Source organism: Trachinotus anak, unplaced genomic scaffold (assembly GCF_046630095.1).
Source record: "Trachinotus anak isolate AG129_WGS33_773 ecotype Australia unplaced genomic scaffold, CSIRO_AGI_Tana_v1 ptg000019l, whole genome shotgun sequence".
Taxonomy (NCBI): Eukaryota; Metazoa; Chordata; class Actinopteri; order Carangiformes; family Carangidae; genus Trachinotus; species Trachinotus anak.
The window spans coordinates 27,961,579-27,986,556 of record NW_027273870.1 but is presented as its reverse complement, the minus strand read 5'-3'; the positions used below and the strand labels follow the sequence as shown (position 1 = coordinate 27,986,556).

Genomic DNA, 24,978 nt, shown 5'->3' with positions numbered 1-24,978 from the left:
AACGCAGGGAAAGTAAACTGACTTCTCCCCCAACACAACACAGCTCTATGAAACAGAAGAGGACCAGTTAAAAAGCACAGTGTGTCCCGGCTGCAGAGTGGTCTTACCTCTCCAAAGGTTGATGTGGGAATGAGTCCAGGAGTGATTCCACCTGCAGATCTGCAGCTCCTCCGCTGTGACGTCACAGGGAGCAGAACAGCAGCAGTTCTAGTTCTAACGTTCTGTTCTCACACAGGGTTCTACAAGTGGTGACACGCTCCTGTGTACAGAGTTCACCTGGTCAACACTCTGCACGCTGTTGTCTGTGCTGACCTGCAGCTCAACACAACAGTTACTGTCGCAGCCTGAACGACAGGCTCAGCTCTGGTACCACAACACTGTCTCCAAACAGTCACACTGTGTTGAACAACACCGACAACAGGCAGCTACACAACATGCTGCTCCCTCATGGTTTAGATGTATCTCTACTTTGTTGTTTCAGTTTGTTGTTTTTTATTTAGCAAAAGCCACAATTCCCATTGCAACAAAAACAAGAGCGTTTATTGTATTTACTGCTGCACTTTGCAGACATGCTCCAATAAGCTCTGTTGTTTTTTTTTTTTTCTGCCATTTTTACATAGATTATCTTTTTGAATGCCTGATCCAGCTCCTCAACCTCCTACACAAGAGCAAGTGGTTTTTTGTGTCTACTTTTACTTTTTGTGTTCATTTTTTCATACTTGTTTTCTCTTTGTGTCTCTTCGTGGTCATTTGATGAAGAAATATTAGTTTTTTCCAAACAGGAACACACATTATTTTTTTTCCTGAGTTCACTTTTTCAAAACTCTTCACACAGTTTTCTTTGCTGTAGAAGCTAATTTCTGACACTGTGATTAAAAAAGTGTGCTGTAAATCATTAAAATGAGAAACTGTCCCAATATTTTCTGACCACCATCACAAAGTCACGTGCACTAACTAGCATCATGTCATTGCTATCAGCATGCGTGGGTTTGAAGCGCTGGTGTGGAGCCAGCAGCTTTGTGCTCTTGATGTGAGCTACATGAGTTAATGTCATTGATCAATCAACACACATTAAATATCAATGTGACCATTCACTTTGTTTTTATTGGCTCTCTTGCATGACATACGCTTCAGTGATGATTTAATCTTCAAGCTCTTTAAAAAACGAACATGAATTTCAACCAGATTATGTGAATTGAATCTATTTGCTCACTTGGAGAAAAAAAAAATGTAACTCTGGTGAACTACACCCATGGACAGGATATTAAGTTTCCTCAGTGTGATGAATTATTAGACATAAGTCAAACCATAACAGTTTACAAGGAACATCAGAGTTCCAGTGATGTGACTTTTTTTTTCCAGGTATGGCTTTCAAATACATTTCTGTTTTCTATTTCAATAACATTTACAAGATCAAATTTGAACTTGCGTTAAGTATAAAACCTCCAGAAATCAGCTGTTCGCTCTATAGGCTAAATGTTGTAATTATTATTAGAAAGCAACACTTCAACAACTTCTTCAATGTTAAAAATTAGTTAATGCTTTAACATCCAAATAGGTAAACTTTGATTTCCAAATGGGGATCCCAATAAGATAACAACCACTCATATAAAAGTTACAAAAACCATTCTATTTCCTATTATTCTTGAAAATATACATCCAGTGTAACTTACTTCATCTTTATATAATGGACACTACAAATCTTTATAGGCTTAATGTTAAAGAAGCATCAGCTCAGAGGGTATTTCTGCCAGGTGGGTGTATTTAGACTTGTTGTAGCAGGTCAAGCACAGATGTTATTAATAACAATGTGTTTGTGTTTGTGTTTGTCTCGTCCACGACCTGCAGGGTCATTCACTTCAACATCATTGCATCAAGTGTTTTCAGTATTGCTTTTATACAAAAAGTGGGCAGCAGTCAAAAACAAAAGAACAGACAAGCTTGGTAAAGTGTGAAGCACAGCGACTTCTTCGTTGGTGTTGTATCATGCTAGAGAAACTCAGCAGTTAAGGCTTCAAACGTTTCCAACCCAGTGACCCGTGCACTCATGTTCAACTCCCCTCTGCCACCAGGGGACAGCAAATACACATTTTACTGCAGGGAATAATCATGGATACATTCCTCATCTCAGATTCTTGCAATATATTTAAAGGTGGTTAACAAAGAAAAGCAGAGACGTCAAAGAAATGTGGTGGTAAGAGTCGTGGACTAAGACAAATGAAGCTTTTGTGAAAGTTCAGTAAGCATGATCTTCGTTCTTTCTCCTTCTGTTGGGAATTCTTTGCTTTTCCATTTCCATCTAGTCCGTCACTTTCTTTTTTCCCCTCTCAGTCATTTCTGTCGCCACCATTTCTGGGCAGTTATTTTCCAGCCTACGTACCCAGAGCCAATCAGTCTTCCCCCTTTCAGTCCCACCACCTCCCCATCCCCTCCTCACCCTGTGGGTTGATCCGGGTGTTTCAGGTGAAAACCTCCATCTTTACTCTACCAAAACCAGCATCCAGACTCTACTGGACTCTACCTGTACCTTTACTGGCCTAATGCTTATCAAGATGCATCACAGCGTTGGGCTCTAATCAGCAAAATCTTTCTGTTGTTAACCTCAGCAAACATTCTTATACACCTTCTATTGATCTCTCCTTAAAGAGGTGAGCACATTATCTCACACTCATACTGATGTGTTGATACGTTGAGTTTGGATGTGGAGTGGAAGCCTACATTTGGGACAACAGTTTACGTTTCCCATTCAGATATTGTGAAAGGTGCTGACGTCATAAATCCAATGATATATACAACATATTGTCCATATAGAGGAGAAGAGATCACGTCCTGTGAACAGTCCCTTCTGTCTCCAAAGAAAAGGCAGAAAGAATGAGATTCATATTTAATTGAAATGGACCTAAAAAAAGAGGCTTAGCTCAGGTGATGATTATTTAAAGAGGTTCAGTTCAGTGATCACAACTTGTGTGATGAATAAATCTGAAATGAAAGCCTGACCCCAGTTTTCTGAACATACAGTATGTGCAGACAGGAAGCTGCAGTCTGTCTTTTATCCAAGTCTGATGTTCTCCTCAGGTTCAAAATGGAAAAAGAAACAAAAGAAATTGAATTTTTATAAGGTATAAAATCCTCTTCAAATCACATATTGTAAAAAGAAAAGGCTCAGATGACAAAGAAGGACGTGAAATGAAGGAGTGATGCCTTTCATCACAAAGCAAAAAAAGGAACAGGGCACTTAAAAACAACAACCACACAAATCCAATCTGATCCTTGTTACATAGCAAGGTGGAGAATTGGTCAGGTCGCTGTTTGAACCCACAGTCATGAGCTGTACACAACTGTATGCAACCTCTTTAACATCTGGACACTGATTCACATCATGGGAGATCAATTTGGAAACGAATAGCAATTTAAAACCCAATTAAAACACACCTGATCACATAGCAACCCAGATAGCCAAATAAATCCAACCCATACTTGGGTTCTTCTGGCCCAACATACACCTGGTTTCATGGTCCAAATCTGGCCCATATACAGCAGGGTTGTCAGATGTTACTTCCACATCTGGACAAATTCTGGCATGCACACAGAAAATCTTTCGGCTGTCGGCCAATATCTTAGGATAACAACCGGGATCTGCCCAGATGTGGAGGTACATGGGCCAGAAGTTTGATTTTGTGATCCGGGAAAGACGTCAAGTGATAGTTGGACATTTATTTGCTTTTTTGCCATGAGGAAGGTGAGAGGACAGACACTGCTCTCGTGTTAGCCAGACGCAGCGTAAACACTTCATCCAGAATTCAAACATACAACTGTCAAACACAACAACACACAAATCAGTGTAAATAACAACAACATGCTTTTAATGTTGTGTACTTTTTAAAACCTGAAATTGCTGCAGCTCAGTGATTTTTTTTTGGCCACATGGGGGCAGCGGAAACAAGCTAATTGAGATGGCTAACTTCTCAGCAAGCTTGTTTATGCTAAGCTAGGCTAATGACCTCTTGGTTCTAGCTCACAGATATGAGAGTGGCACCGATCTTCTCAGCTAACTCGGCAAAAAAGCAAATAAGCTGACAACATGTTGAGCTGTTCCTTTAAGGTGTCTGCAGTCTGGTTTTTAACAGATACTTAACTGGAAACAATAAATCATATAAATCCAACGAGGAAAATACACAGACAGGAGACAGACAGCTGGGGACACAGCATGTGGAAAACCAACATTACACACACACGTGATAGTTACACCTCTCGTTCCACAACTATTGGGCATCGATCTTCTGCTTTAACAGCAGTTAGCACAGAAGCACCGCAGCTTCGGGGCCTGGCTCGAGGGTCGATGGCAAAGTCAGACCAGTAAAGTTCTTCCACACCAAACTGGGAAAATCCTTTTTCTGTTGACCTGGCATTTTCATGTTGAAACAGGACATGGTTGGAACAAAGGTGGAAGCACATTATGGTGCAAAATATCTTTATGTTACTGCACACATGATGTGCTTCACTGGAACTAAGGGGCAAAAACCATAACATGGGTGTCCATATACTTTTGGCATTATGGGGCACTTGGTTGACAAGTGTGTGTCCATCTGCATTTTAGAAAGTGAAGAAATGTTTAAAAACTGACACAATCTGGATGTAAAATACTGAAATAAAAAGGTAGAAAAATGAATGTTTCTGCATCAGCATGTTATAATTATTCTGTAGATCTAACGAGCATTAAACATGCAACCTTTCAAATCAAAAGCCCGAAAAACAAAGCAACTACTTTACTTCTGTTTTGTTGAGATTCCTCCTGTGCATTTTGGAGCAGTGTGTATAAAACAGCAACATCTTTGGTGTCTTCCATCCGTTTTCCTGTGAACCGTCATTTCCTATAGCTCCACGGGAGAAGTGATCACACGTGAGGAGGGGATATAGTTTATAAAAATTTTTTCTACAAATCTTTTTCATTCACAGTCATTCCTTTTTATACAAGCATCAGCATGAAAAACCTGTGAAGATGAAAGGCTGCAGCTGAATGTGTATTATCAAAGCTGCACCCCCCCCCTTGTACTGTGATGAAATGGTGTCTTCCATCTGCGTGTTCAGTTCGTTCCTGGTGATGGGTTCACTTTATAATCTCCTGCAGCGGGGGTGTGTGGAGTCTGTTCTCAGATAAAACTCTGATAGCTGTAGTTCACCAACCACATCGTCTTTACAAACAACTTAATGAACCATCGGATGATGGAGTGTTCGGGTCTGTTTCATTCACACACCCTGCTAGGTTTTAACCAGCGGCTGTTCTGAAATGTCCTCTGGAGTTTTCTCCCCTTCGCGGGATTTTTTCCTCTTCTTGTGGCCTGAGGAGACAAGACACGTTAACATGTTAACTGTTGTTCTTCAGACTGGGTTTTATTCTCATGATCATGTCCGTTCTGACTATGGGCTATGGGTCGTGCTAACTTCACACTCTAAAACACCCACTGTATATAGGTTTGGTTAGCTGGCAAATTACACTTGAAATACATTCAGTCTGATTAACCTGATAATATTTCTCTAAACTGTGTATAATTGCATATGAATGCAGAAAATAACATTCAGTTTTTGTGTGTTGGTTGAATGACCCCTCCATTGTTGTAAGTGTTTTTCATACCATAGAAATCAATGGCATGTTGGAGATGTGCAGAGGTTATATTTCTATCACTGTATTTAGTTTGGCTCATACTTTTTCACACCAGTAACGAATACATCTAAAAAGTAGAAAAACACTGGAATTCCCTTGAAGAAACAACATGAGAATACAAAGTAGGCAGAACTCTAATGTAAGTTCAAATAGGAGGCAGGTTCTGCAGGGGAAGCTGTGGTTGTGTGTGTGTATTGTGCGTATGAGGCTGAGTTTGCATGTGAATCAAAGCCAAGCAGAGAGAGAGAGTATAGAAAAGGTTGGTGAACAAGTGGTTTGTGTGTGTGTGTGTGTGTGTGTGTGTGTGTGTGTGTGTGTGTGGGACTGACTGAGTTTGAGCAGGAGTTTCTTGCCCAGCGTGTCCTCTGAGCCGCTCAGCGACAGGCTGCTGATGAAAGGAGACGTGTCCGTTTCTATGGGAACAGAGGCCATGTCTGAGAGAGAGAGAGAAGGAGAGAGAGAGACCTCGTCATGACCCTGTCAACAGTGAACAGCTTTAGTCTCTGTTCGGGGACAGATTAAAGTCCTGTATGACTCTAGAGGAAACTAAAGACGTTTTTGCCAAACAACTTTAGGGAAGTTGGTTGAGGAAAGATTTCAGAGTAAAAATTGAATTTATTTATTCAGGAAGCGATGCTGCTAAAGGTGTTTGCACATGATGACTTTCTGTGCTCACACTAACCAAACAGTTCCTCATCTCAAGTCGAGGCAGACAGGACATGTTAACATGAATATCATCACCACATGCAGTAGATTGGCTGTAATGGTCTTCGTGACCGTCGTACCAGTGTGTGTGTCAGTCTCTGATCTGTCCTCTCTGATGTACGGGATCTCATCCATCCTGAGAAACACCGAGTCGCTGGGACTCTTCTGGCCGTCAGATTTACTCCCTGAAACACACACAAACACACACGATGAGTGCCGTTTATTTACCACATGCGAACTCAGATCCACTGTTTTAAAGGAGTCACTCCCACCCGCGGATTATGAGGGGTTTTTAACAGGCCACCAAAAAGCATCCGCTGCCGGCAAAAACCACCGAAGCTTAAAAAGAGAACTTCAGGAGAAAAAAAGGGGCAAATAAAGTGAAAACAATGATGAAAAAAATCCCACACATACAAACACAGATAAATCCTCTTATTGCTCTTGGAGAAAAAAAATCACGTTCACAAAACCGCATCATTACAGAACCGCCTCCTGCAATCAGTGCCTTAACCTACTGAATACACTTCCTAAAGTAAAAGACAGTCCATGTTATAATCAAAACAGCGCACACACACATATACACTCAGTCTCCATTCAGCAGACTTCTTTATACAAAGTAATTCAATTCCAGTGGCACATTAATATTTAAACACATTTTAATCTCATCATGTTTGTTATTCCAGTGGAGCATTAAAAGACAGATCACTGAGTCATGTCCTGGTCCAGAGTAAAAGTACAGCTGCAACACGTTAGTGTGATCATAAGCACCGGCATAAAGTTACTGTAATATACTGGAATTACATTTTAAAATGCTCTTGGGAAATTTTTGTATTATGGTTGTCATGGTCTGCCCTGAAGGGACTGTTTCTGTAGACAGTTTTTGACTCTTCATATTCGGGCTATTTGTTAATTTCCTGTTTCATTTTGAAATTACTTATTCTTGTTTCCTCTGTAGAGTAAGACGTGCGTTTGCAACTCAGTTTCTCATAAGGAACTATTAACACAGAGATGCACCCTGGGTCTTTTCTCCGTCTTTTCTTATCCCCTCTGTTCACCTGTCTTCAGCTGTGTCTTCAGTTTGAGGTTACTGAACTCTACACATCCTGAATTTTACACCCTAATGGATTCAGATAAAGAATCATTTGAAGGAGCAGCTTCGCTCGTCTGCCTCTGATGGCTCGGACCATCTCTTACTGACCTCGCTCTGACCTGCTCCAGTCACTTCCTGTCTAACTCTCTCTTATTGGATTCACCGCCGCCGCCGCCTGTGCCTGGACTCGACGGTACTTACGGACGATGCGGTTCTTCTCGTTCAGCAGGGAGGTGCTGTGTGTGACGCTGGACTGTTGTCCGTGGGTTCTCGCTGAGCTGGGCCGGCTGGGCTCCCTGGGTGGAGGCATGAGGGTGGCGGTGGTGGTGGTGTGTGGCGGGGGCATCAGCGTGGCAGCATGCTCCATCGTTGGAGGCTCTGGGGTCGGGGTGTTGCCTTCTGTGGGACGAGCGTCGGCATCGGGGGTCTGAGGAGAGCTGTCCATCCTGGTGGCCGTTACAGCGTTCTGGTAGTGGCTCCGGGTGATCTGACCAATAGGGCATTATGGGTATTATTAACTGTTGGAGGAAATCATGTGGTATCACTTTATAACAGTGTATAAACCAGGTATTAATAAAACCTGGTTCCTACTGTGCTGTAGGTGACCCCCCCCCCCCATTGCCTGCAGGTGAGGCGTTCAAGGGACATCTGTACCAACAGTCTGTAGAATTGTAGAATTTGCCATTAGTCTGCGTTGGTGTGGTTATGCAATATTTTTCAATCCAAAAAAAAAAAAAAAAAAAATCTAGTGATGTGTTAACCATCAATAAATTGCTTGATTACAGCTTATACACCCTTTATAAATATTTCCTCCTCCTGGTGATTCCCTCTCTTTTCATTCAGCACCATCATCAGGACACAAGTTTCACTTCTCCATAATAGAGGTCATTTACCGCAGTGACCCCAGATTCAGCCTCTCCCCTCTGTTCCTGTCATCTCTCTGCTGTTCATTCATTAATGAGGTCACAAGATGCACAAAAATATAAATCAGTTTCATTTTTTTACACTTTCCTCAGGCCAAAATACCGACTTTAAAATATCTTATTCTGTGATACATTTTAGTGAAATTTTCCTTCTTTTTCCAGAGGATAATCATGATTGCATTGACTGTGTTACCTGTGTAGCTGGTAATGTCATTATGCTGTTTACTCCACCTAAAACCTTTACATTTAATAAGCATTTCAGCCTCTAGGAGCGGCCTCTTTCACATTCCCACCAATTGGACTTTGTGGGTGAGTGAATGATGTCATTTTTTTTTTTTTATTTCAAGTTTACATTTACAGAATTTCCACCCTACAATGAAGTCCTAATTAAATCAAGTGAATAAATAAAATCATAATAATAATAATAATAATAATAAAACAGCAAGAGGCCACCTCCCCCTAACTGTCACGGTGTTACCTTGATGATCTGCAGGTGTGTGAGCTGTCTGACAGAGTAATCTGGCAGGTAGACGTTTCCCGCCCCGTTCAGCTGCCCCATGCTGCCTCCGTACAGCATGGACTCGGAGCGGTCCAGACCACTGCTGCGGGACGGGGACCTGTGGACTGCAGAGCAGGGAGAGAGCGCAGGTATATTACTGAACATCCGCGTTTACAAGGACGGACCACAACCATGAAAACAATAACAAAAGACACTGAAGCAGTGAGGGATGATGGGAGTTGCTGCAGGCATTGCAGTCATCTTCTCTCGGTTTGGATCCCTTCACTGTCATTCAGGAGATTTTTACTAGGAGCCGAAATATCTGCAGAGGTCTCCTCCTCTCCAAAACAAACAGACCAGGTGATTAAATCTGTAAAAAATACTGAATACAGCAGTTTCATGTTAAAAGTTAGTGTTTCTCAAACACTGTTTGGCGGTCATAAGACATAAGCGGAGCTGCCGCTAACGTTTACTCAGCTTGTTTCGATGATAACTTAAGATGCAGACGCCCAATGAATAAAATCCTTCATCCAGTTAAAATATATAGTTAAAAACGACCCATATCTAAAAAGTGTATCGTAAGAATGTGGCTTCAAACTAAATTAATAGTACATTTTGACGGCTTCTGGCCGACAAACACAACACCAACGCATGCGCAAAAGGGATGTGACGCCATCCACCAATGACTACATGAAATCGACCATTACCATAATTAACGCGTATTTCTTTTGGTTGGAAATTTGCTGGAAACATTTGGAATAGTGTGAGTACACAACTCATAAAATTCATAACATAGGTTCAGTCATTTTTAGACATTTTAATGTGAAAAGTTTATTATAGCTGTAAATCAGGAGAGAGCTCAGGCATGCTGCTTCACTTCCGCTGTCGTGGCTGAAAGCTTTCATTCATTTGAGGCTCTTCACTTGATAAATGCTGCATTCAGGTGTTTGGCAGTTAAATGACTTGGACGTGTGCACACATTTGAAAGCATTCAGAGCAGTTTAAATAACATGGCTGAAGAGGGAGAGCGCTGCTGGTGAGTGTTTTCACTCTCCAAGTCCACGTTTTCAAAATAAAATCAGTGCAGCTGCTCAAGCAGTAATTTACTTTAACAAACTGTACATTTCTTCAGTCTTTTAGATTTTTTTTCATGATCTTAATACATGAAATTATCTTATTTATAAAATAACTTAAATATTACTTCGTAAATGGACACAATTTATAAGCTTCACAAATAAGGGCATTTTTGTGACATAATGTCAGTTTAGAAGCAAAATTAATTTTAGGAAGATTAAAGTTTCTGTTAATGAGATTTTGAACAATAAACAACAAACTATTTTCTATATATATATGCTGCTTTACAGCTGCTATTTTTAATTGGTGCGTTCACACTGGCAACCATGGCAACACGCAGTGCACCGCAAGTACCCGGATGATGCAGTTAAACGGCCGAAAGTTGAGCGGTCGCCATCTTGTCTCCGTAGCGGAAGGTGAGGGACCGCCAACGCATTTTCAAACTCCTAAAGAAAGCTACCGAGGAAGAAGGACTCTTCCTTGGCGCCGATGGCAGCGTGATTTCCATCTCTCACGACACAGGGGGCACAGACAGTCAAATGTCCCGCCCTTTATGTCTCCTCCATGTTTAAGTAATTTGATGCTATGTAATGTTGCATGTCTGTTTTCATTAGTAACGGCTACGGTAGCGTGATAACGTTAGCTAACTTGCTGTAGCGGCAAATGTCGCTATCGCTAGCTGGCTAACTATCAGCATTGAGACGAAGCACATCACGGCAATGCTAGCCAGGGCTAATGATTGTTTTTTTGTTTTGTTTTTTTTTTTTTGTCTCGTGTAAACGGAGTAATTTTATTAAGTTGAGCTTCTTGTGTGTCTAACGGCCGTTTTCAGTACCTTGCTGATGGAGAACATGAAGGGAGGAGGAGTTGTGGGCGGACAGAGGTCGGAGGTGAAGCATTTGTTTTGGTCTGAGATGCTGGGGGGGTCTAGTGCGACATCTAGTGGCAGTGACGGTTGTCTACAGAGCCTTAAACATCAACAAGCAGGCATAAGGTGTGTGTGTGTGTGTGTGTGTGTGTGTGTGTGTGTGTGTGTGGTGGTGGTACCTGTTGGCATGATGGCGGGTACCCCAAAGTAAGAGAACGCTCCATTCTCAAATTTGAGCGCCTCCTTACCGAACTCCACCTCAACTCGACCCTGCAGAAACAAACCAGAGGAACAGAGAAACACCACGTTAACTGACAGGCCTCCATCTAGGACAAGATGACAAGTAGGCTGTGGTTTTTTGTTTTTTTTTTTTTTTGTTTTTTTTTTACTATTTTAGTATTTTCTGTGTTGACATCATGGACATTGCACATTGCTGGCCAAGTAAAAGTTAAAAGCAGATACCTGCAGCACCAGGATGAAGTAGTCCACAGGTTTGTTGCGTTGGAACAAGAAGTGCTGCTGCGCTCGCTTGTTCTTCTCATCAAACTTGAGCTCCTGCACCACACTGGGGTGTTTGATCAGCCTCAACAAGATCTTCTCTGAGATATGAGCTGGTTTGAATGGCTCCACCTCTGATGGAGGGAGGAGAGGAGAGTGAGATGGAGAAACTATTATTATCTCTCATTCAGGAGGATTTCTCCTCCCAGTTCACTTGTTTATTCACTCAGAAAGAATTTTTGAGAATTCAGTTACTGAAAAAGATTTATCACCACTCTATGAGTCTGACTGCTGAGTATATTCATATTAAAATGCTCATGATCAGGATCCAACTTTGACCCTTTATTATTTTATTTTTAAGAAAGTTTGAAAATGATTGATATTGAGTTAATATTAAAGTCAGTTTCCACTGTTTCTACTTAGCTGTATCTGGTTCTCCTTCTTGTGTGGACCCTCATTGTACATTCATTTTCATAATCCTAATTTAAAGTGTAAATCTTAATGTAATCCTGTCCTGAACGTAGAGGGTTGAAATGAATGAAACCCAAATGTCAGATTAAAAATTCATACATTGAGGTAGGAATGTTTATTTTTAAGGCCAGATGATGATGCAAAAAAGAAACATTGGAACAAGGGCTTGAAAAGAAAGTTAATCCTCAAAACAACAAGAGATATGAAGCCTGGATTTGTTTTTCAGGTCTTGTGGGATGTAAACTGAACCATCTTGAGGTTTCCAGGAGAGTTGTGAGGATGCATCAGTTTCACCTTGGAAAGACAGTAAGTATGACCACATTAAACTCAGGCCTGAAGCCCTAATTTAATTTAAACTAATGACCTCATGTCAAAGAAGACTGGAGAAAATATCCTCAGTTTGGATGATCTTCCTCCTGTCTCCTAAGTGTAGAGCTACAAGAACACGTGAGGTCATTGGCTCTTACCCGTGGAGAGGAAGCGGTGTGTTGCCAGGAGAAGTTGAGGGGAAATCTTCACTTTCATTTCGTTCTCTGACAGTTTGAAGATGGAAAAGTCCTGCTGCTTCCGCTCGTGGTGAGAAACGCGGCGCTTTGTGCGGTTATCAGCTGACAGGGCAGACACACACCGACACGCACGCACACACAATGAACGTTTTCAAATCCCAGTTGCAAATGCTTTGACAAATATATATGTTGGATTGTGTGTGTGCACATGCATGCATACATACTGTAGAGGTCGGTCTCATCCAGGATCTCTGACTTGATGATTTCCTCAATGACGTCCTCCAGGGTGACGATGCCCATCACCTCGTAGAAAGGGTCTCCTTCACCCTCGTTGTTCACTCGCTGCACGATGGCAAGGTGCGACTTTCCTGGATGTAAAAGGTCAAATCAGGATCACTTTTAATTTAGAAAATGATTTATTTAATTTGAGTGCCAGTAAAGATAAGTAAAATATGTAAAGTGTAAGTGAAAATACTACATCACCACACTTTTCCCTACAGCCACTAGATGTCACCTAGCAACAAAACTTAACTATAGGTCATAATAAAGTATGGGCTCATTTCTTAAAGGAGCACAGTCTCAACTAGGCAGATGAGTTGTATCACAAAGTACATTTCAGTCTCAACTTTAACTCCACTGAGGAATTAGTTATTCAGTTTAGTCATCTGGACATTTCCAGTGAGTCCAGGATCCAAACCAGGATCCATTCTTGCAGGCACAAGCTTTTGCAGTTCAGCAAGGAGCTTCTTTAAAAGCTGGCAGGCCTACTGTATATCAGCTTCAACTTTTCAACTTCAGCTTCACTTCACGTGACACAAATTCAACTTAAAGCATAATCAAAATAGAAAAAACATATAATACAGATGTTGAAACCCACCACACAAGCTCACATAGAGCGGTTGTGAGTATGTGTTGGAACTGTATGTGTGGGTTTGTGATTGGTCCTCTTGTACACTGAGTGGGAGTGGAGCTGTGCAGTCTGCCGTTCAGTAAGTGGAACAACAGCAGGAGCCAGTGGAGTGGGTGCAACAGCAGGGAAGATTCAATACAATACACACACAGCCTCTGGATGTAAAAACACAATCCATCACATAAATACACTCAGCTGACATATCCAGAGTCTGCAGTTCTTCTGCCGTGTGGGTGATGATGAGTGAGTGTGTGTTTCTGGAGGTAAAATCTTGGGGTTTTTCCAGAATTAAATGGAATCATTAATAATCTTTGAAAAACTAATTCAGATGCAGATTTTACAGAATAAAACTAAACAAAACAGATCAGTCAGACATGATCTGAGATGAGCTTAAGGGCTTATTTAATTCAAGTTGGGTAGGTCTGTAAACGAAGCAGAAGGAACAGGAAGGCGTGTGTGTGTGTGTGTGTGTGTGTGTTCGTCCTGAGACCAACGTGTGCGTTACTGGCTAACTAACCGTTTCATAATTCACAACTTAACGGTCAGAAAATGTGTATGTGTATACACACAGACTCGTGCACAAATATTCACATTGACAGAAAACATAGGGAATCCTTGTTTGTAGTGTTCCTCTGGCTCCAAGTCAGCTTCCTCACTGAGATTCTGTCTCTGCTTCTACACTCTGTGCCTGCCAAACTCTACCCCACACACACACACACAAGCACACACAAGCACACAATTCTGGCAGAGATACATTCAGCTAAGTGGGTCAGCCTTACATACAGAACAGACCAAGTGAGGGAGAGAGCAGAGCATTTGCAGTAATGTGCTGTACACTCTCTGTGTCAGTTAAGAGCCTTTGTAAGATGCGTGTATGGAACTTAATACTTAAACCTCTGACACCACTATTAACAACTGCAACATGAACCTTATTCTTCATTTACCTTGTGTGTGTATGTGCATATGTGTGGTGAAGCAAGTCTACAAAGATGTGCAGTTTTAATATTATCATTATTATTATTTTGTCAAAGAGAAAAATGTGGACCGTTTTGGAACATTTCCCTGTTATGCAGTTTGATGTATTTTGTATTTGTGGAAACTTTGGGACCTTGACCAAATTTTAAATAAAGTTCAGTTAATTTCAACACTACACGGCCAATAAATTATATGTGAAATAAAATGTGTTTCTACGTTGAGAGAAAACTGATTAATAGAAGGGGAATATTGAGATTCACAAGTAAGATTTTGGTGCAAAGAAAGCCGATGAAAGATGACAAAGACGTGACAAAGGTCATGCACTAAAACCAAGACCTATGCAATCTCTCCTGACAGTCTGACTATTGCAATAACTATTTTCATTTCATTTCATTTTAGAAAATAATTCCTAGTTAAATCTTATCTAAAGTAACTGGGATATTGTTTCTGGAAGAAGGGGTTGCTGTTATCTCTTTCGTGAATTGTGTAAATTGACCTTTAAGGTAAATTAAAGGTAAGGAATTTACACAAGCCCAAGTGGCACCAAGTAATGAATTAATTGTTCACTGCACAGGAGTAATGTGATCTGATGAACTGCACGCACATTTTATTTTATGTTTATTCATCTTTGAAAGCTGGGAGAGATAAATGTTGTTAGAAATCATAATGTCTAGTACAGATTTTGGATTTTTGTCATTTGCAATTATTAAAAGTTGTTCTTCAGTTTAGAAGCATCATTTTCTGTTTGCCAGTTTCATTTTCCACCAGTTCAGTAACAGTGCTCCAGTTACTCCCTGTTGCCCGGCACAGCTTTAAAAACTGCAAATCCTGGAATGTGCTGCTCATCAGGTGTGGCTCAAAGTGGTTTATGTACAATCTTTATCGTAATCTTTATAATTATTGCTATTAATGAATTCCCTGTGCACCTATTTCTCTTTTACAGGCCCCAAACTGTGACCTAACTCAATGCTGTGCCAATTCATCCAAAGCAGAGGTGTAATTAGTAACAGTAACGATGGCTCAGGTCCATGTTAGTGTCCCAGTGGCCCGGCTGTGAGCCAGCATCCACAACACAAGGGCCTGAGAACCTGCACACACAGTTGGAACACAGTCATGATTAATCTGCTACACCTGTGCAGTTCCTCCGATGACGAGTCCCAATGACTGCTGGGGAAAAGGTGAAATTACTTCACTGCAGCACACAGACGACCATGGTAAGACTTTTGTAATTTAGTGAGAGTACATGTGATAAAGAATGTGAATGTTAACTTAAAAACTACTTGTGTTCCTAGAAATTAGCCTGGCAACTAGTGTCAACCCTTACAACTACTAGCAAAACACAGGAAGACAACCGTTAGCCTATGACAGTTAAAACTTTTGAACTAGAAGGAGCATTTAGTAGATACTGAAGCTAAACCCTGAACCATGGCTCGACTGTCTTTCTAAAAACTAGTTTAGCATTTCTTCTTGAGGTCATCAAGCCAACTCCCACTCACTTCATCATGTTCCCAGCCAGAGGAGACACGGGCGTAGGTCATTTAAGTAAAAAACAAATTAATTAGATTCAGTAATACCTCTAAACAATGCAGCAGCAGGTCAGGGACCAGCGCTTTCAGAGGACAAGGCCTGTAAATGTGTGGCCTTCAGACGAGTAGTAGGCTGATCTCAGTAAATTCACTTTATCAAGTGTTATTGCAGGTTCAACTGGCAGGTTAACAGCAATCAGGCTTGGTCTGATGTTCGATAATATCAACTACCACGTTATTTCCTGCCATTTGCAATATTTTTCATAATGTGAATTTTTTTTTTTCTTTTGCAGTTTTGCACAGGCTGGTCTGCTGGCAAGCCTGACTCTCATTTCACTGCTTTGCTCACTGTACATTGTTTTTTCCCTAGGAATAATATCGTCTTATATCACAATATTTGGGCTGGACTATAGCAAGATATTAAATGTTGGATATCGCCTAACGGCAATCAAAGCTAAACAAGTCACCAGAGATTTTAATAATGATTCTGATGTTTTTCTTTTGTCAGGCAGTCTTAGTGAGTCTAATCAGGTACTGTATTTAAGCATTGTTTGGAATCTTGTCAAAGCAACTCCAGTATAAGCTGATTTATTTTGTAGTGAAGATTATTGGGAGGGAAGATCACCATTCTCCTCAGTGAGAGGTCTGTGCTCAGAAAGGCACTCAAGATAATAAATCCATCTCACATCCTTCACTCTGAAAATGAGCGTTCTCCCTCTGGCTGAACCATTAGGAGATCTCAGTTGTCCCATCCATTAAGACTTTAAACAGCAGCAGTTAAAGGCTGCAATGGTGGAACATGACGTGATTACAGAGCACTTTATAGCGCAGTCTACATCCACGTGTGCATTATTTTAGTTGTTGGTTTTACATTGAATGTTCAGTAATAGTGCAGTATTGTTCTAAGTTGTATTGGTTTTACTCAATTTCATTGTGTGTGTTTTTAAGTTACTGTATGAATGATTTTAAGAACCATTTCAAGAAAGTTTGGTGATGCAGCGACTTTGAGCCCAGGGCATATTTCCCTACAATTAAGTATATCATATCTTATTTTGAAAGGATTTTAAGCTACTATCAGTGCTATTGACTAGGGAAGAGTACCACCCACCCCTTGAAAATGGTTTCGGTTACTGTGGATGTCTCCATATACTGTACATGACACTTTATTCCACTGCTTGTGTTTGCAGGATAAGAGCTGATCAGCTGAAATGTGTAAAAAAAAAAACAAAAACAAAAAAAAAAAACAGTAACATGAACACAGAGAGCAGATGGCAGGAAGACAAACTGTGGACGTACAGCACACTGAATATTTTATAGTCTGCCTCCCAGGAGACTGGACAGCGACAAGGACAAAGAGAGAGAGGAGAGGCTGGAGAGGGAGAGTATAAAGCGTAGTGGGGTGTCTATTTTGCAGTAAAAGGGTGGTGCTGGATCATATGAATCAATTCCTGTTAATGGGGGAATTGATTAATAAAGTGCTTTGGGATTAAATCAGGATTTACCTCTTTTTGTGTCTTATATGTAAAGTGACGAACAAAAAGTCTCAACACTGATTTTCAATATGATTTAAAGCAGTACTTGTTGAATTCTGACTGCAGAATTCTTTATTCCTGTTTCTAATCAGTTTTATTCGGCTTCAGCACACATGTTGACATTAGGCTGTTTCCTCTACATGTGACCGTAAAACAGATGTGTGCAGGTCTGTGCCTAAACAATAGCTCCTATTGTTACAACACTGAGACATTTATTATCTTTATTTTAAACCTATTGCTGTTCTTGTAGTGTATTTGGCCCATTGCTCTGTTGAAAGACAAACTCCCTCTCTCTAGTTTCTGGCAGGGTGACGCAGACTTTGGTCCAGGATTTGTGTGTAATGTTCATCGTTCAGCTTCCAATCTGTCTAAACAGGACTCTCCTGGCACTGAAAAGGTTCTCGTACCAGCATGCTACTGTTGCTGTGGTTCACAGCGGGGAAGGTGTTACTTGGCCAGTTTCATTTGTGCCAGACGTACTGCTTAGCATTCAAGCCAAAGAATCCCATACTGCTTAGCATTCAGGCCAAAGAGGACCAGCAGACTCTCTGATACATCTCTGCAGTGTCTTTAAATGTTGAGAAATCACTGTTATACTAACTTTGGGCGTGCAAAGATATATTTTTCTTTCTGTTATTCTTCTCTCCAACAGCACTTTTATCATATCTTCCACTGCAGCTGATGAGCTCTGTCATTAAGGATGGATTCAACCAGGTTTAGCACAGGTTTCACCATGATGACTTAATGTCACTGCACGTGCAAATGACCTAAATACTCTGGTAGCTCCTGTTAGACAGATTGAAATGATGCTCTTATTCTCTTCATATACTCCCTATGCCAGCAGCTTGCATAGCAAAGTTTATTTACAGCACAGCAGCAGAGTCATGGTCTGGTGTCTCGGCTCTGGCCTCATTATTCCCAGCAGCACACACTTACTGTAAGCACAGAGAAAGAGAGTGGGGAGTGGTGATAGCGGATAACTCCCTCTGGAGACGAGTCAAAGTATGCAGGTGGAGCTGGGGATGCTGCAATAACCCAGCAGCAGCAGAGCAGAGGAGGAGCTGGCCATTTTCTGACAGCTTAAATAGACTGTTAAATTGTACGGCTGCATTGATTAGGTGATGGAGGGGGTTGAGCAGATTGTGTGTAGCAGTGCAGGTCCATGTTGACTTCCCTTAACCAGCTTGGAGGCGTGGCTCCATATATTTTGCAGATGTATGTGTATGTGGCTCTTTCATTTTCCTTTCAGGTGTGTCCATGTCTTCATGATTGTGTAGGACCATACATGATTTTTAAATGTAGATTGTAGTTGTGCCATGTGAACTTGCAAATACACTGTTTAGCTGTAGGTACATTTGTACCAACCCACAGCCTGAATATAATCTCAGGTAACTATCTATCAGCCTTATTGGCGTTGTGCTTGTAGCTAAATGGTGCAGGTCGCAGACGTTATGCCTTGACACTACACAGCTGTTTGTATAATGTACGTTATTTTTTCCCTGCAGCTGTGTGTGGCAGCACCAGCTGCTGCCATTGCTGCATTTAGATAAAGGAGGGAGCCTGCATTTTTCTGCTGCAGTGCCTGAAATGGTTGTTACACAGAGACAGAGAGCAACACAGCGCGAGAGAGGCTGAGGGGGAGACCCAGTTTATAATCCTCTGCTCTGACTGGATTATCATCCAGATCTCTCTGTGGCACAGTGACACAGGAATCATTTCTGTGTTCATCAGCTCTGATGGCATCTAGCTTCATACACTCCAGGAACATCCACACATAGAGCCCCTTTGTAGTCAGCAAGCATTATATAGATCAAGCTGATTGGCTGTGAATGTGTGAAGGTGAAGATAAGTCTGGTGCTTTCAGCTAAAGACTTACATATTGTACAGGGCAATCCTACCATCCAGAGTTTAAAAAGCTTTCTGAAGCCATTTCAGTGCTTTATTAAAACATCAACGTTACTTATGACATCGTGGTGATCACAGATTTTCACTGTGTCCTAAATGTGAATAAATAAGCTGTGGCTTGTCTCGGTCAAGGTGATCTTCTCTGTTTACCTCCGTCTCTTCCTGTTGTCACCACAAACCCAGCAGAAAAAAAAAAACGCTGAGTCTGCAGGGTCCCTGAACATGCAGGGAGGCTGTGATTGGCCGGTGAGCACCCCACCCATTTTAAACTCTACAAGAAAGCAGGAAAGTCAGCTGACTGCATCCAGGAGGAAATACTGCTCTGCTGCAGCAGCACTGCAGACTGGGCTCTTAGACTGTGCTGATGCAGTGAAGAATTGTCTGTGTGAGCTTTTCCAGCACATACACACAATACCTCACTGTTAAATACTGAACAGCCTCATTGGAGCAGAAAGAGGTTTAAGTATCTTGCTCAGCTTACTGATTTCATTTGTCTGGTCCAGTCAGTCCAGGGACTCAAACCAGTTTGTTGGCCTTCTTTACAGATTTCAGAAATAAAAATTTCTGAATGTAATGTCTGACTTTGTGTTTAACTAATATGCAGCTGGTAGTAGATGGTTACTGTCTGAACATGATTTTCCCAAACTGAAGCCTAAGAAAAAACAAAATTGCCAAAGATTTAAGGTTTAACAAGAGGTTGCATTTCAAAATAATTGTCTGATTGGAGGAACGTCTGCGTTTCTCAATGGAAAAACACTAATCAAGAGCAAATAAAAATGGCATTTTTCCTCCGAAAAGTCTAAAACTGAATCAAAGAAAAGGACGAATTCTTGAAAATGTAACTTCAAGTTCAACTGGCAAACAAAATGAAACCACTGTGAAGAGTAGCACTGATTACCTGGCCTCTGTGGTCTGGGTGAGCAGACCTGGAAACCACCTTCGGACCAATCACAGATCTGGGTTTAGATTTACATATAGCTAATTGCTAACAGGTGACAACCACTTCTCCAAATATGTTAACCTTTCAGAATCTAAACAGCAAAGGTGTATTTCACTTCAGCTTTTCCAGTATTATTTAGTTACCACTTCCTGAGGGTAGCACAGGTTTCCTGTATAACCCCTCAGTTAATGTGAAGAACTGAAATCTAATTGATGGTGGAGGTGTCAGATAACAATGATGACATTTACTGTATATTACAGATTGTTAAGCTGCCACGCTGTCAGTGCAGCAGAGTGAACAGGCCGATCAGGGTCCTTCACCCTCACCTGCTTGGAGGCACCTGAGACCCACACGTTGCCATGGTAACAACTAGCCACACATCAGATGCCAGTTTCTAAGTGGGTACATTTCCTCTTCTGCGCGATGCCAACACTCACAGCTGGTGAAATACCCCTCATATCCTTTAAATATCCTTGAACAAGAAACTGAGAGAAACCTTTGGTGTGTGTGTGTGTGAGAAATCAGGAAAGGCAAAGCATCATATTGTCATTATTAGAACAAATATTATTAGGCTGTCATTTGCCTGCATGGTGAAGAGGTTTTATGTGTGTATAACTTCTGAATACTATTATTTTAATCTGAATATTCATAATTCAGACAATAGTAGGGGATCAAAAATGTTCTGCAGTGGTGGCTGTGATTTAGTACTGCACTTTATGTGACCCCAGAAATGATGGCCCCCCCAGCTAAAAATGCTCTCCAGTCTGTGGAAACAGGGACACACAACCCCCCCTCCCGGCCCCCTCCTCACCTTTCTTGAACTCCTCCAGCATGGCGTCCAGTTTGGTGTCGTTGAAGACGCAGTGCAGCGGGTGTTTGTAGAACTGGGTGATGGTCTTCAGCGGGGTGCAGTCATCCGGGTCCACGAACGCCAGGTCTTTGACAAACAGGATGTCCACGATGTTGGACCGCTCGTTCTCAAACACCGGTATCCTGGTGTATCCGCTCTGCATGATCTCCGACATGGTGTTAAAGTCCAGCACCGCGTCCGAGGCCAGCATGAAGCAGTCGGTCAGCGGCGTCAGGACGTCCTCCACGGTCTTGGTGCGCAGCTCCAGCGCTCCCTGGATGATGTTGAGCTCCTCTTTGACCAGGTCGTGGTACGGGTCGGTGACGCGCAGCATCTCCAGGAGTTTCTCTCTGGTGTAAAAGTTGGAGATCTCCTGGTTGAGGATGAGGTCCAGCAGTTTGCTGATGGGGTAGGAGATGGGGAAGGAGAGCACCATCAGCAGCCGCGTCACCCAGATGGTTTTGGAGGCGATGGCCAGGCCGTGCCGCGACGCCACCGAGTGCGGAAGGATCTCCCCGATGAAGAAGATGCCGAAGGCGCATATGACCGTGGAGAGCCAGGTCATGCCCAGGATTTGACACATCCACACGGCGAGCGAGGCGTTGATGATCGCATTCCCCAGCAGTAAAGTGCACAGGACGTAGTTACCGTGCCGACGCACAGACTCGATTTTCCGCGCGTAATTCTGCTCCTTGTCGGTGCCGCTGTTCTGCAGGACCTGCAGCTCCACCGGGTCCAGCGCCAGCAGGCTCAGGTTCAGTCCGCTGAACAAAGCGGACAACCCGAGCAGCAGGACGGAGACCAGAACCTGCAGCCAGAGCTCCGGGACAGCCGAGCGCTCGACCACGGCCACCCAGAAATCCCGGGTCCGGTAGTGTTCCCATTTGGATCCGTCGAAGGCGCACATGGAGTAGTATTTGACCTTCTCCCCCCTGCGCAGGTCCTTGGCCAGCAGCTCCACCAGCACCGAGTTCTGACTGGACGCAGACTTGAAGGAGCCTAAAACCTCGATGTCGGACGTCCTGGCGTTCTTGTCCATGCACATGTTCCGCTTCGGGTGAACTTGTCCCTCTCTCCCGGGAGTTGGCTCCTCGATGAAGGCGATCCAGGGCGCGGCGTTGTTTGCGCGGGTCGCTGCGGTGCGGTTGAGCCTCTGCGGGGAAGTGGAGTAGTAGACCCGCAGCATGAAGCGGGTTCCCTCGGTGGCTTTCAGCACCCCGTCCTCCACGGACAGCTCCGCCCCGGTCTCCTCCGGCCGAAAACCGAGCAAGCCGAGCGCCGGGGCGGGGAGCAGGGTGCAGGCGGACAGGGAGAGTAGCAGCAGGCGGGATGGAGAGAGCGGAGCCCCGCGGGAGAGCAGGGCTCCGCTTCGGAACCGCACGGCCGCATCCTCCGCAGCCATGATGCGGTGTGAAACGTTCAGTCAGCCCAGGGCTCCCGGGTCACATGGTGCTGCGTGGTTCCGGTCCATGTGGGAGAAGGAGGGACCAGCAGGTCTCTGTTACCGGCGGCGGTTGTGATGTTCTGCTGAACCGAGACAGAGATGCGCCCTCCACTGTGCGGTGACGTAACTTCTCTAATAATAGCCTCTAGCTCACTGCATGAAAATGACTGATACTACAGTAGTCTGAGTTAGTCTCAGAGTTTATTATGTGCAGTATTACCAACAGCTTCATGATGAAGAGACTTGATGATACACCAGGAGTAGTGATAAATTAACTGTGATTACAGTCATTTAATTAGCTGTTAAAAACTGTGCTGATGACACTGACACTGAATGTGCTTTATAGCATTTATTCAACTCTAGTGCCATCTAGCCATAGTCTATCTTAATATTTCCTGATTAAATTATTGCATGTGCAAGTGGTGGTAAAGTGTGAGCACAGAGTTTTATGAACTGTTGTTATGAGGGATGCCTCAAAACTGTAGGAGGATCAGGTTTAAGTAAATAACAAAGACCTTTTGGGTTGCCAGGTCGTGCAGACCCGTTTGCTTTGTGTTTTTAGTTCTTCAGAGAGACCCCTCTGATGGACCGTTTGACCACTTACCCTCTGGAAATTTAGAGAATCTGGATGAAAATGAATTCATTAATGACTAATTAACATCTGAAAACAACTTTTATTATAATGACACAGAATATGTGCAGACTATAATATAAAGAGAGAAACCCACCAGCATCCTTGAACATTCGTTAATGGATTTCCAACTATTACAGTCGTTGCTAAGTAGAAACAGTCAACAACATCCAAACTTTTCACAAATGGCAACCTAGAACCAAGCCTAGGTAACCAGGTAAAGCAGGCAGCTGCCATAGGGCCCCATAATAGCAGGGGCCCTGAAAGCTCCAGCCTTGTCTCAACTGGACCACACCAGTAAAGCACAATATCAACAGTGGATCTTGTTTCATTGTCTTATCTTAAGACCTTATCTTGAAGTTGGTCCATGTTGCACAATCTTAACTTTATTTAGTTTTGTGATTGATGATGTTTCATTAAATAACTGTACAGGAAACCTGGGGCCAGGTTCAGCACACAAAAGTCACAGGCCCATTACGTCCAGCACTAAACGAGAAGGACCAACAGGCTTATCTGTGATTTTGTGACCTGTAGAAACTGTAAGATATTTGAACATCTGTTGTGATGATTGGCATGTGATTCTATTATAGGTTCTTTTTCCCCATCTTATTCAGTCTTAGTTAAGGTGTTATTGTGACTGAACCTTCAGGTATGATAACAGTCAGCCACTTCCAACATGATGTTATTATATAAACAAGATGGGAACAATGTTACTGACATTGAACATCAGACCTGAATAAGTAGGAGAACAGGAATGTGGATCTCTTTTACTTTGAACCTGAAACTGGAAGCTTTTTAGGTCGATTGTGTAAATGTGTTTGAGAAATTGAGCTGTTTACTCTTCATCTTTTAATGTTTACTTCTTTTGTTGCCTTTAATTTACAGAAAGGTTTATTGGCATAAATTTTGTACTGTGTGGTCCAAAACGTATAACTACTGGAGAGGAGCATACTACACAGTACATGATCTAAAGTATGTGGACACAGACATTTCAGTCATGCGATTGTTGAACACGTCATTCCAAACTCTAGCGCGTTTATCCGCTGCTATGACAGTTTCCAATCTTCTGGTTTCAGGCTTCTCACCAGAGGTTGAACCTGGCTGCAGGGATTTCCTCCTACTCAGCGACAGGAGCGTTAGTGAAGTCCCACACTGGTGGCTGATGAGGTCTGGGTCGTAGTCATTGTTCCAGATCATCCTGAAGGTGCTGAATGGTATATAAGGTCAGTACAGACCAGTCAAGGAAAACCATTTCTTTATGGTGCTGTCTTTGTTCAAAGGACCAAATGCAAACTGTTGTTACTATTGTCTTAGGTATCATTGTATACTGTAGCATTAAGATTTATCCTTAGGTGTAAATAAAAGCACTAATTGCAGAAAACTAAGATGTTGCAGCAATTCATGCAATATCAATGCAAGTAAACATTTGTCCACATGGTGGCAGTGGTGTAAAGGCTATCAGAGTCTGGGTGGGAAGATCTCATCTACACACTTTTTAGGTCAAACATCAACCTGTCAGATGTGTTGCTCAAAACTGAATCACATCACTATTAATAAACTAATTGAACCAATTTCACCTTTATTGCTTTGGCTTATTTTTCTATTTCAGACACTTAACTCAGACCTTCTTTATAATCTTATATTCAGTTTTATTACTCCTGTGAGTGTCCTTTTAGTGCTCATTTGTCTGCTGTTGTTATGAGAGTTGGAAGTCATGTGTTTATTGTTGGTTATTATTAAAATAATCATTTGTCAGACATTTGTGTCCTAAATTTCATGTGGTGAGTCAACAAACTGTCGAGCAGGATTTCGAGAAGTTATATATTAAAGAGCATTTAATACCTGGAAACAGATTAAATAGATGATTAACACCTGCTGAAAAATCAATTACCTAACAATATTAAATGATTGCATTCATATAGTGCTTTAATTTATTTATAATTTATCAATGATTTACATACATTGATAG

General features: G+C 42.2%; 1 protein-coding gene and 1 long non-coding RNA gene across 4 annotated transcripts; one reads left to right on the top strand and one right to left on the bottom strand.

Moving 5' to 3' along the window:
* Positions 1-1,084: 1,084 nt before the first annotated feature.
* LOC139635985 (metal transporter CNNM1-like) lies at positions 1,085-23,116 on the bottom strand. Its single transcript, XM_071503606.1, has 10 exons — positions 20,896-23,116; positions 12,521-12,664; positions 12,258-12,398; positions 11,284-11,453; positions 11,001-11,091; positions 8,859-9,004; positions 7,659-7,944; positions 6,448-6,552; positions 5,992-6,096; positions 1,085-5,339 (listed from the first exon to the last, which is right to left on the bottom strand). The coding sequence occupies exons 1-10, from the start codon at positions 22,334-22,336 to the stop codon at positions 5,260-5,262; spliced, it is 2,709 nt and encodes a 902-aa protein (XP_071359707.1). The 5' UTR covers positions 22,337-23,116; the 3' UTR covers positions 1,085-5,259.
* LOC139635986 (uncharacterized) lies at positions 10,200-16,169 on the top strand. 3 transcript variants are annotated; one of them, XR_011694327.1, is made up of 8 exons: positions 10,200-10,525; positions 10,786-10,947; positions 11,098-11,164; positions 12,017-12,096; positions 12,219-12,366; positions 14,934-15,030; positions 15,125-15,395; positions 16,001-16,169. It is a non-coding gene; the product is annotated as an uncharacterized lncRNA (long non-coding RNA). The 3 variants fall into 3 exon arrangements; XR_011694326.1 differs by having other exon boundaries at positions 10,204-10,525; positions 15,125-16,169; XR_011694325.1 differs by lacking the exons at positions 14,934-15,030; positions 15,125-15,395; positions 16,001-16,169 and having other exon boundaries at positions 10,201-10,525; positions 12,219-14,351.
* Positions 23,117-24,978: the final 1,862 nt, after the last annotated feature.

Excerpts from the sequence above, each read along its gene's own strand:
- LOC139635985 (XM_071503606.1), bottom strand. The coding sequence starts at position 22,336 with ATGGCTGCGGAGGATGCGGCCGTGCGGTTCCGAAGCGGAGCCCTGCTC. Across the intron at positions 12,399-12,520 it reads GGATGAGACCGACCTCTACA|CTGATAACCGCACAAAGCGC; the intron begins GTATGTATGCAT and ends CTGCCCTGTCAG. Across the intron at positions 11,092-11,283 it reads ACTTCATCCTGGTGCTGCAG|GGTCGAGTTGAGGTGGAGTT; the intron begins GTATCTGCTTTT and ends TTGTTTCTGCAG.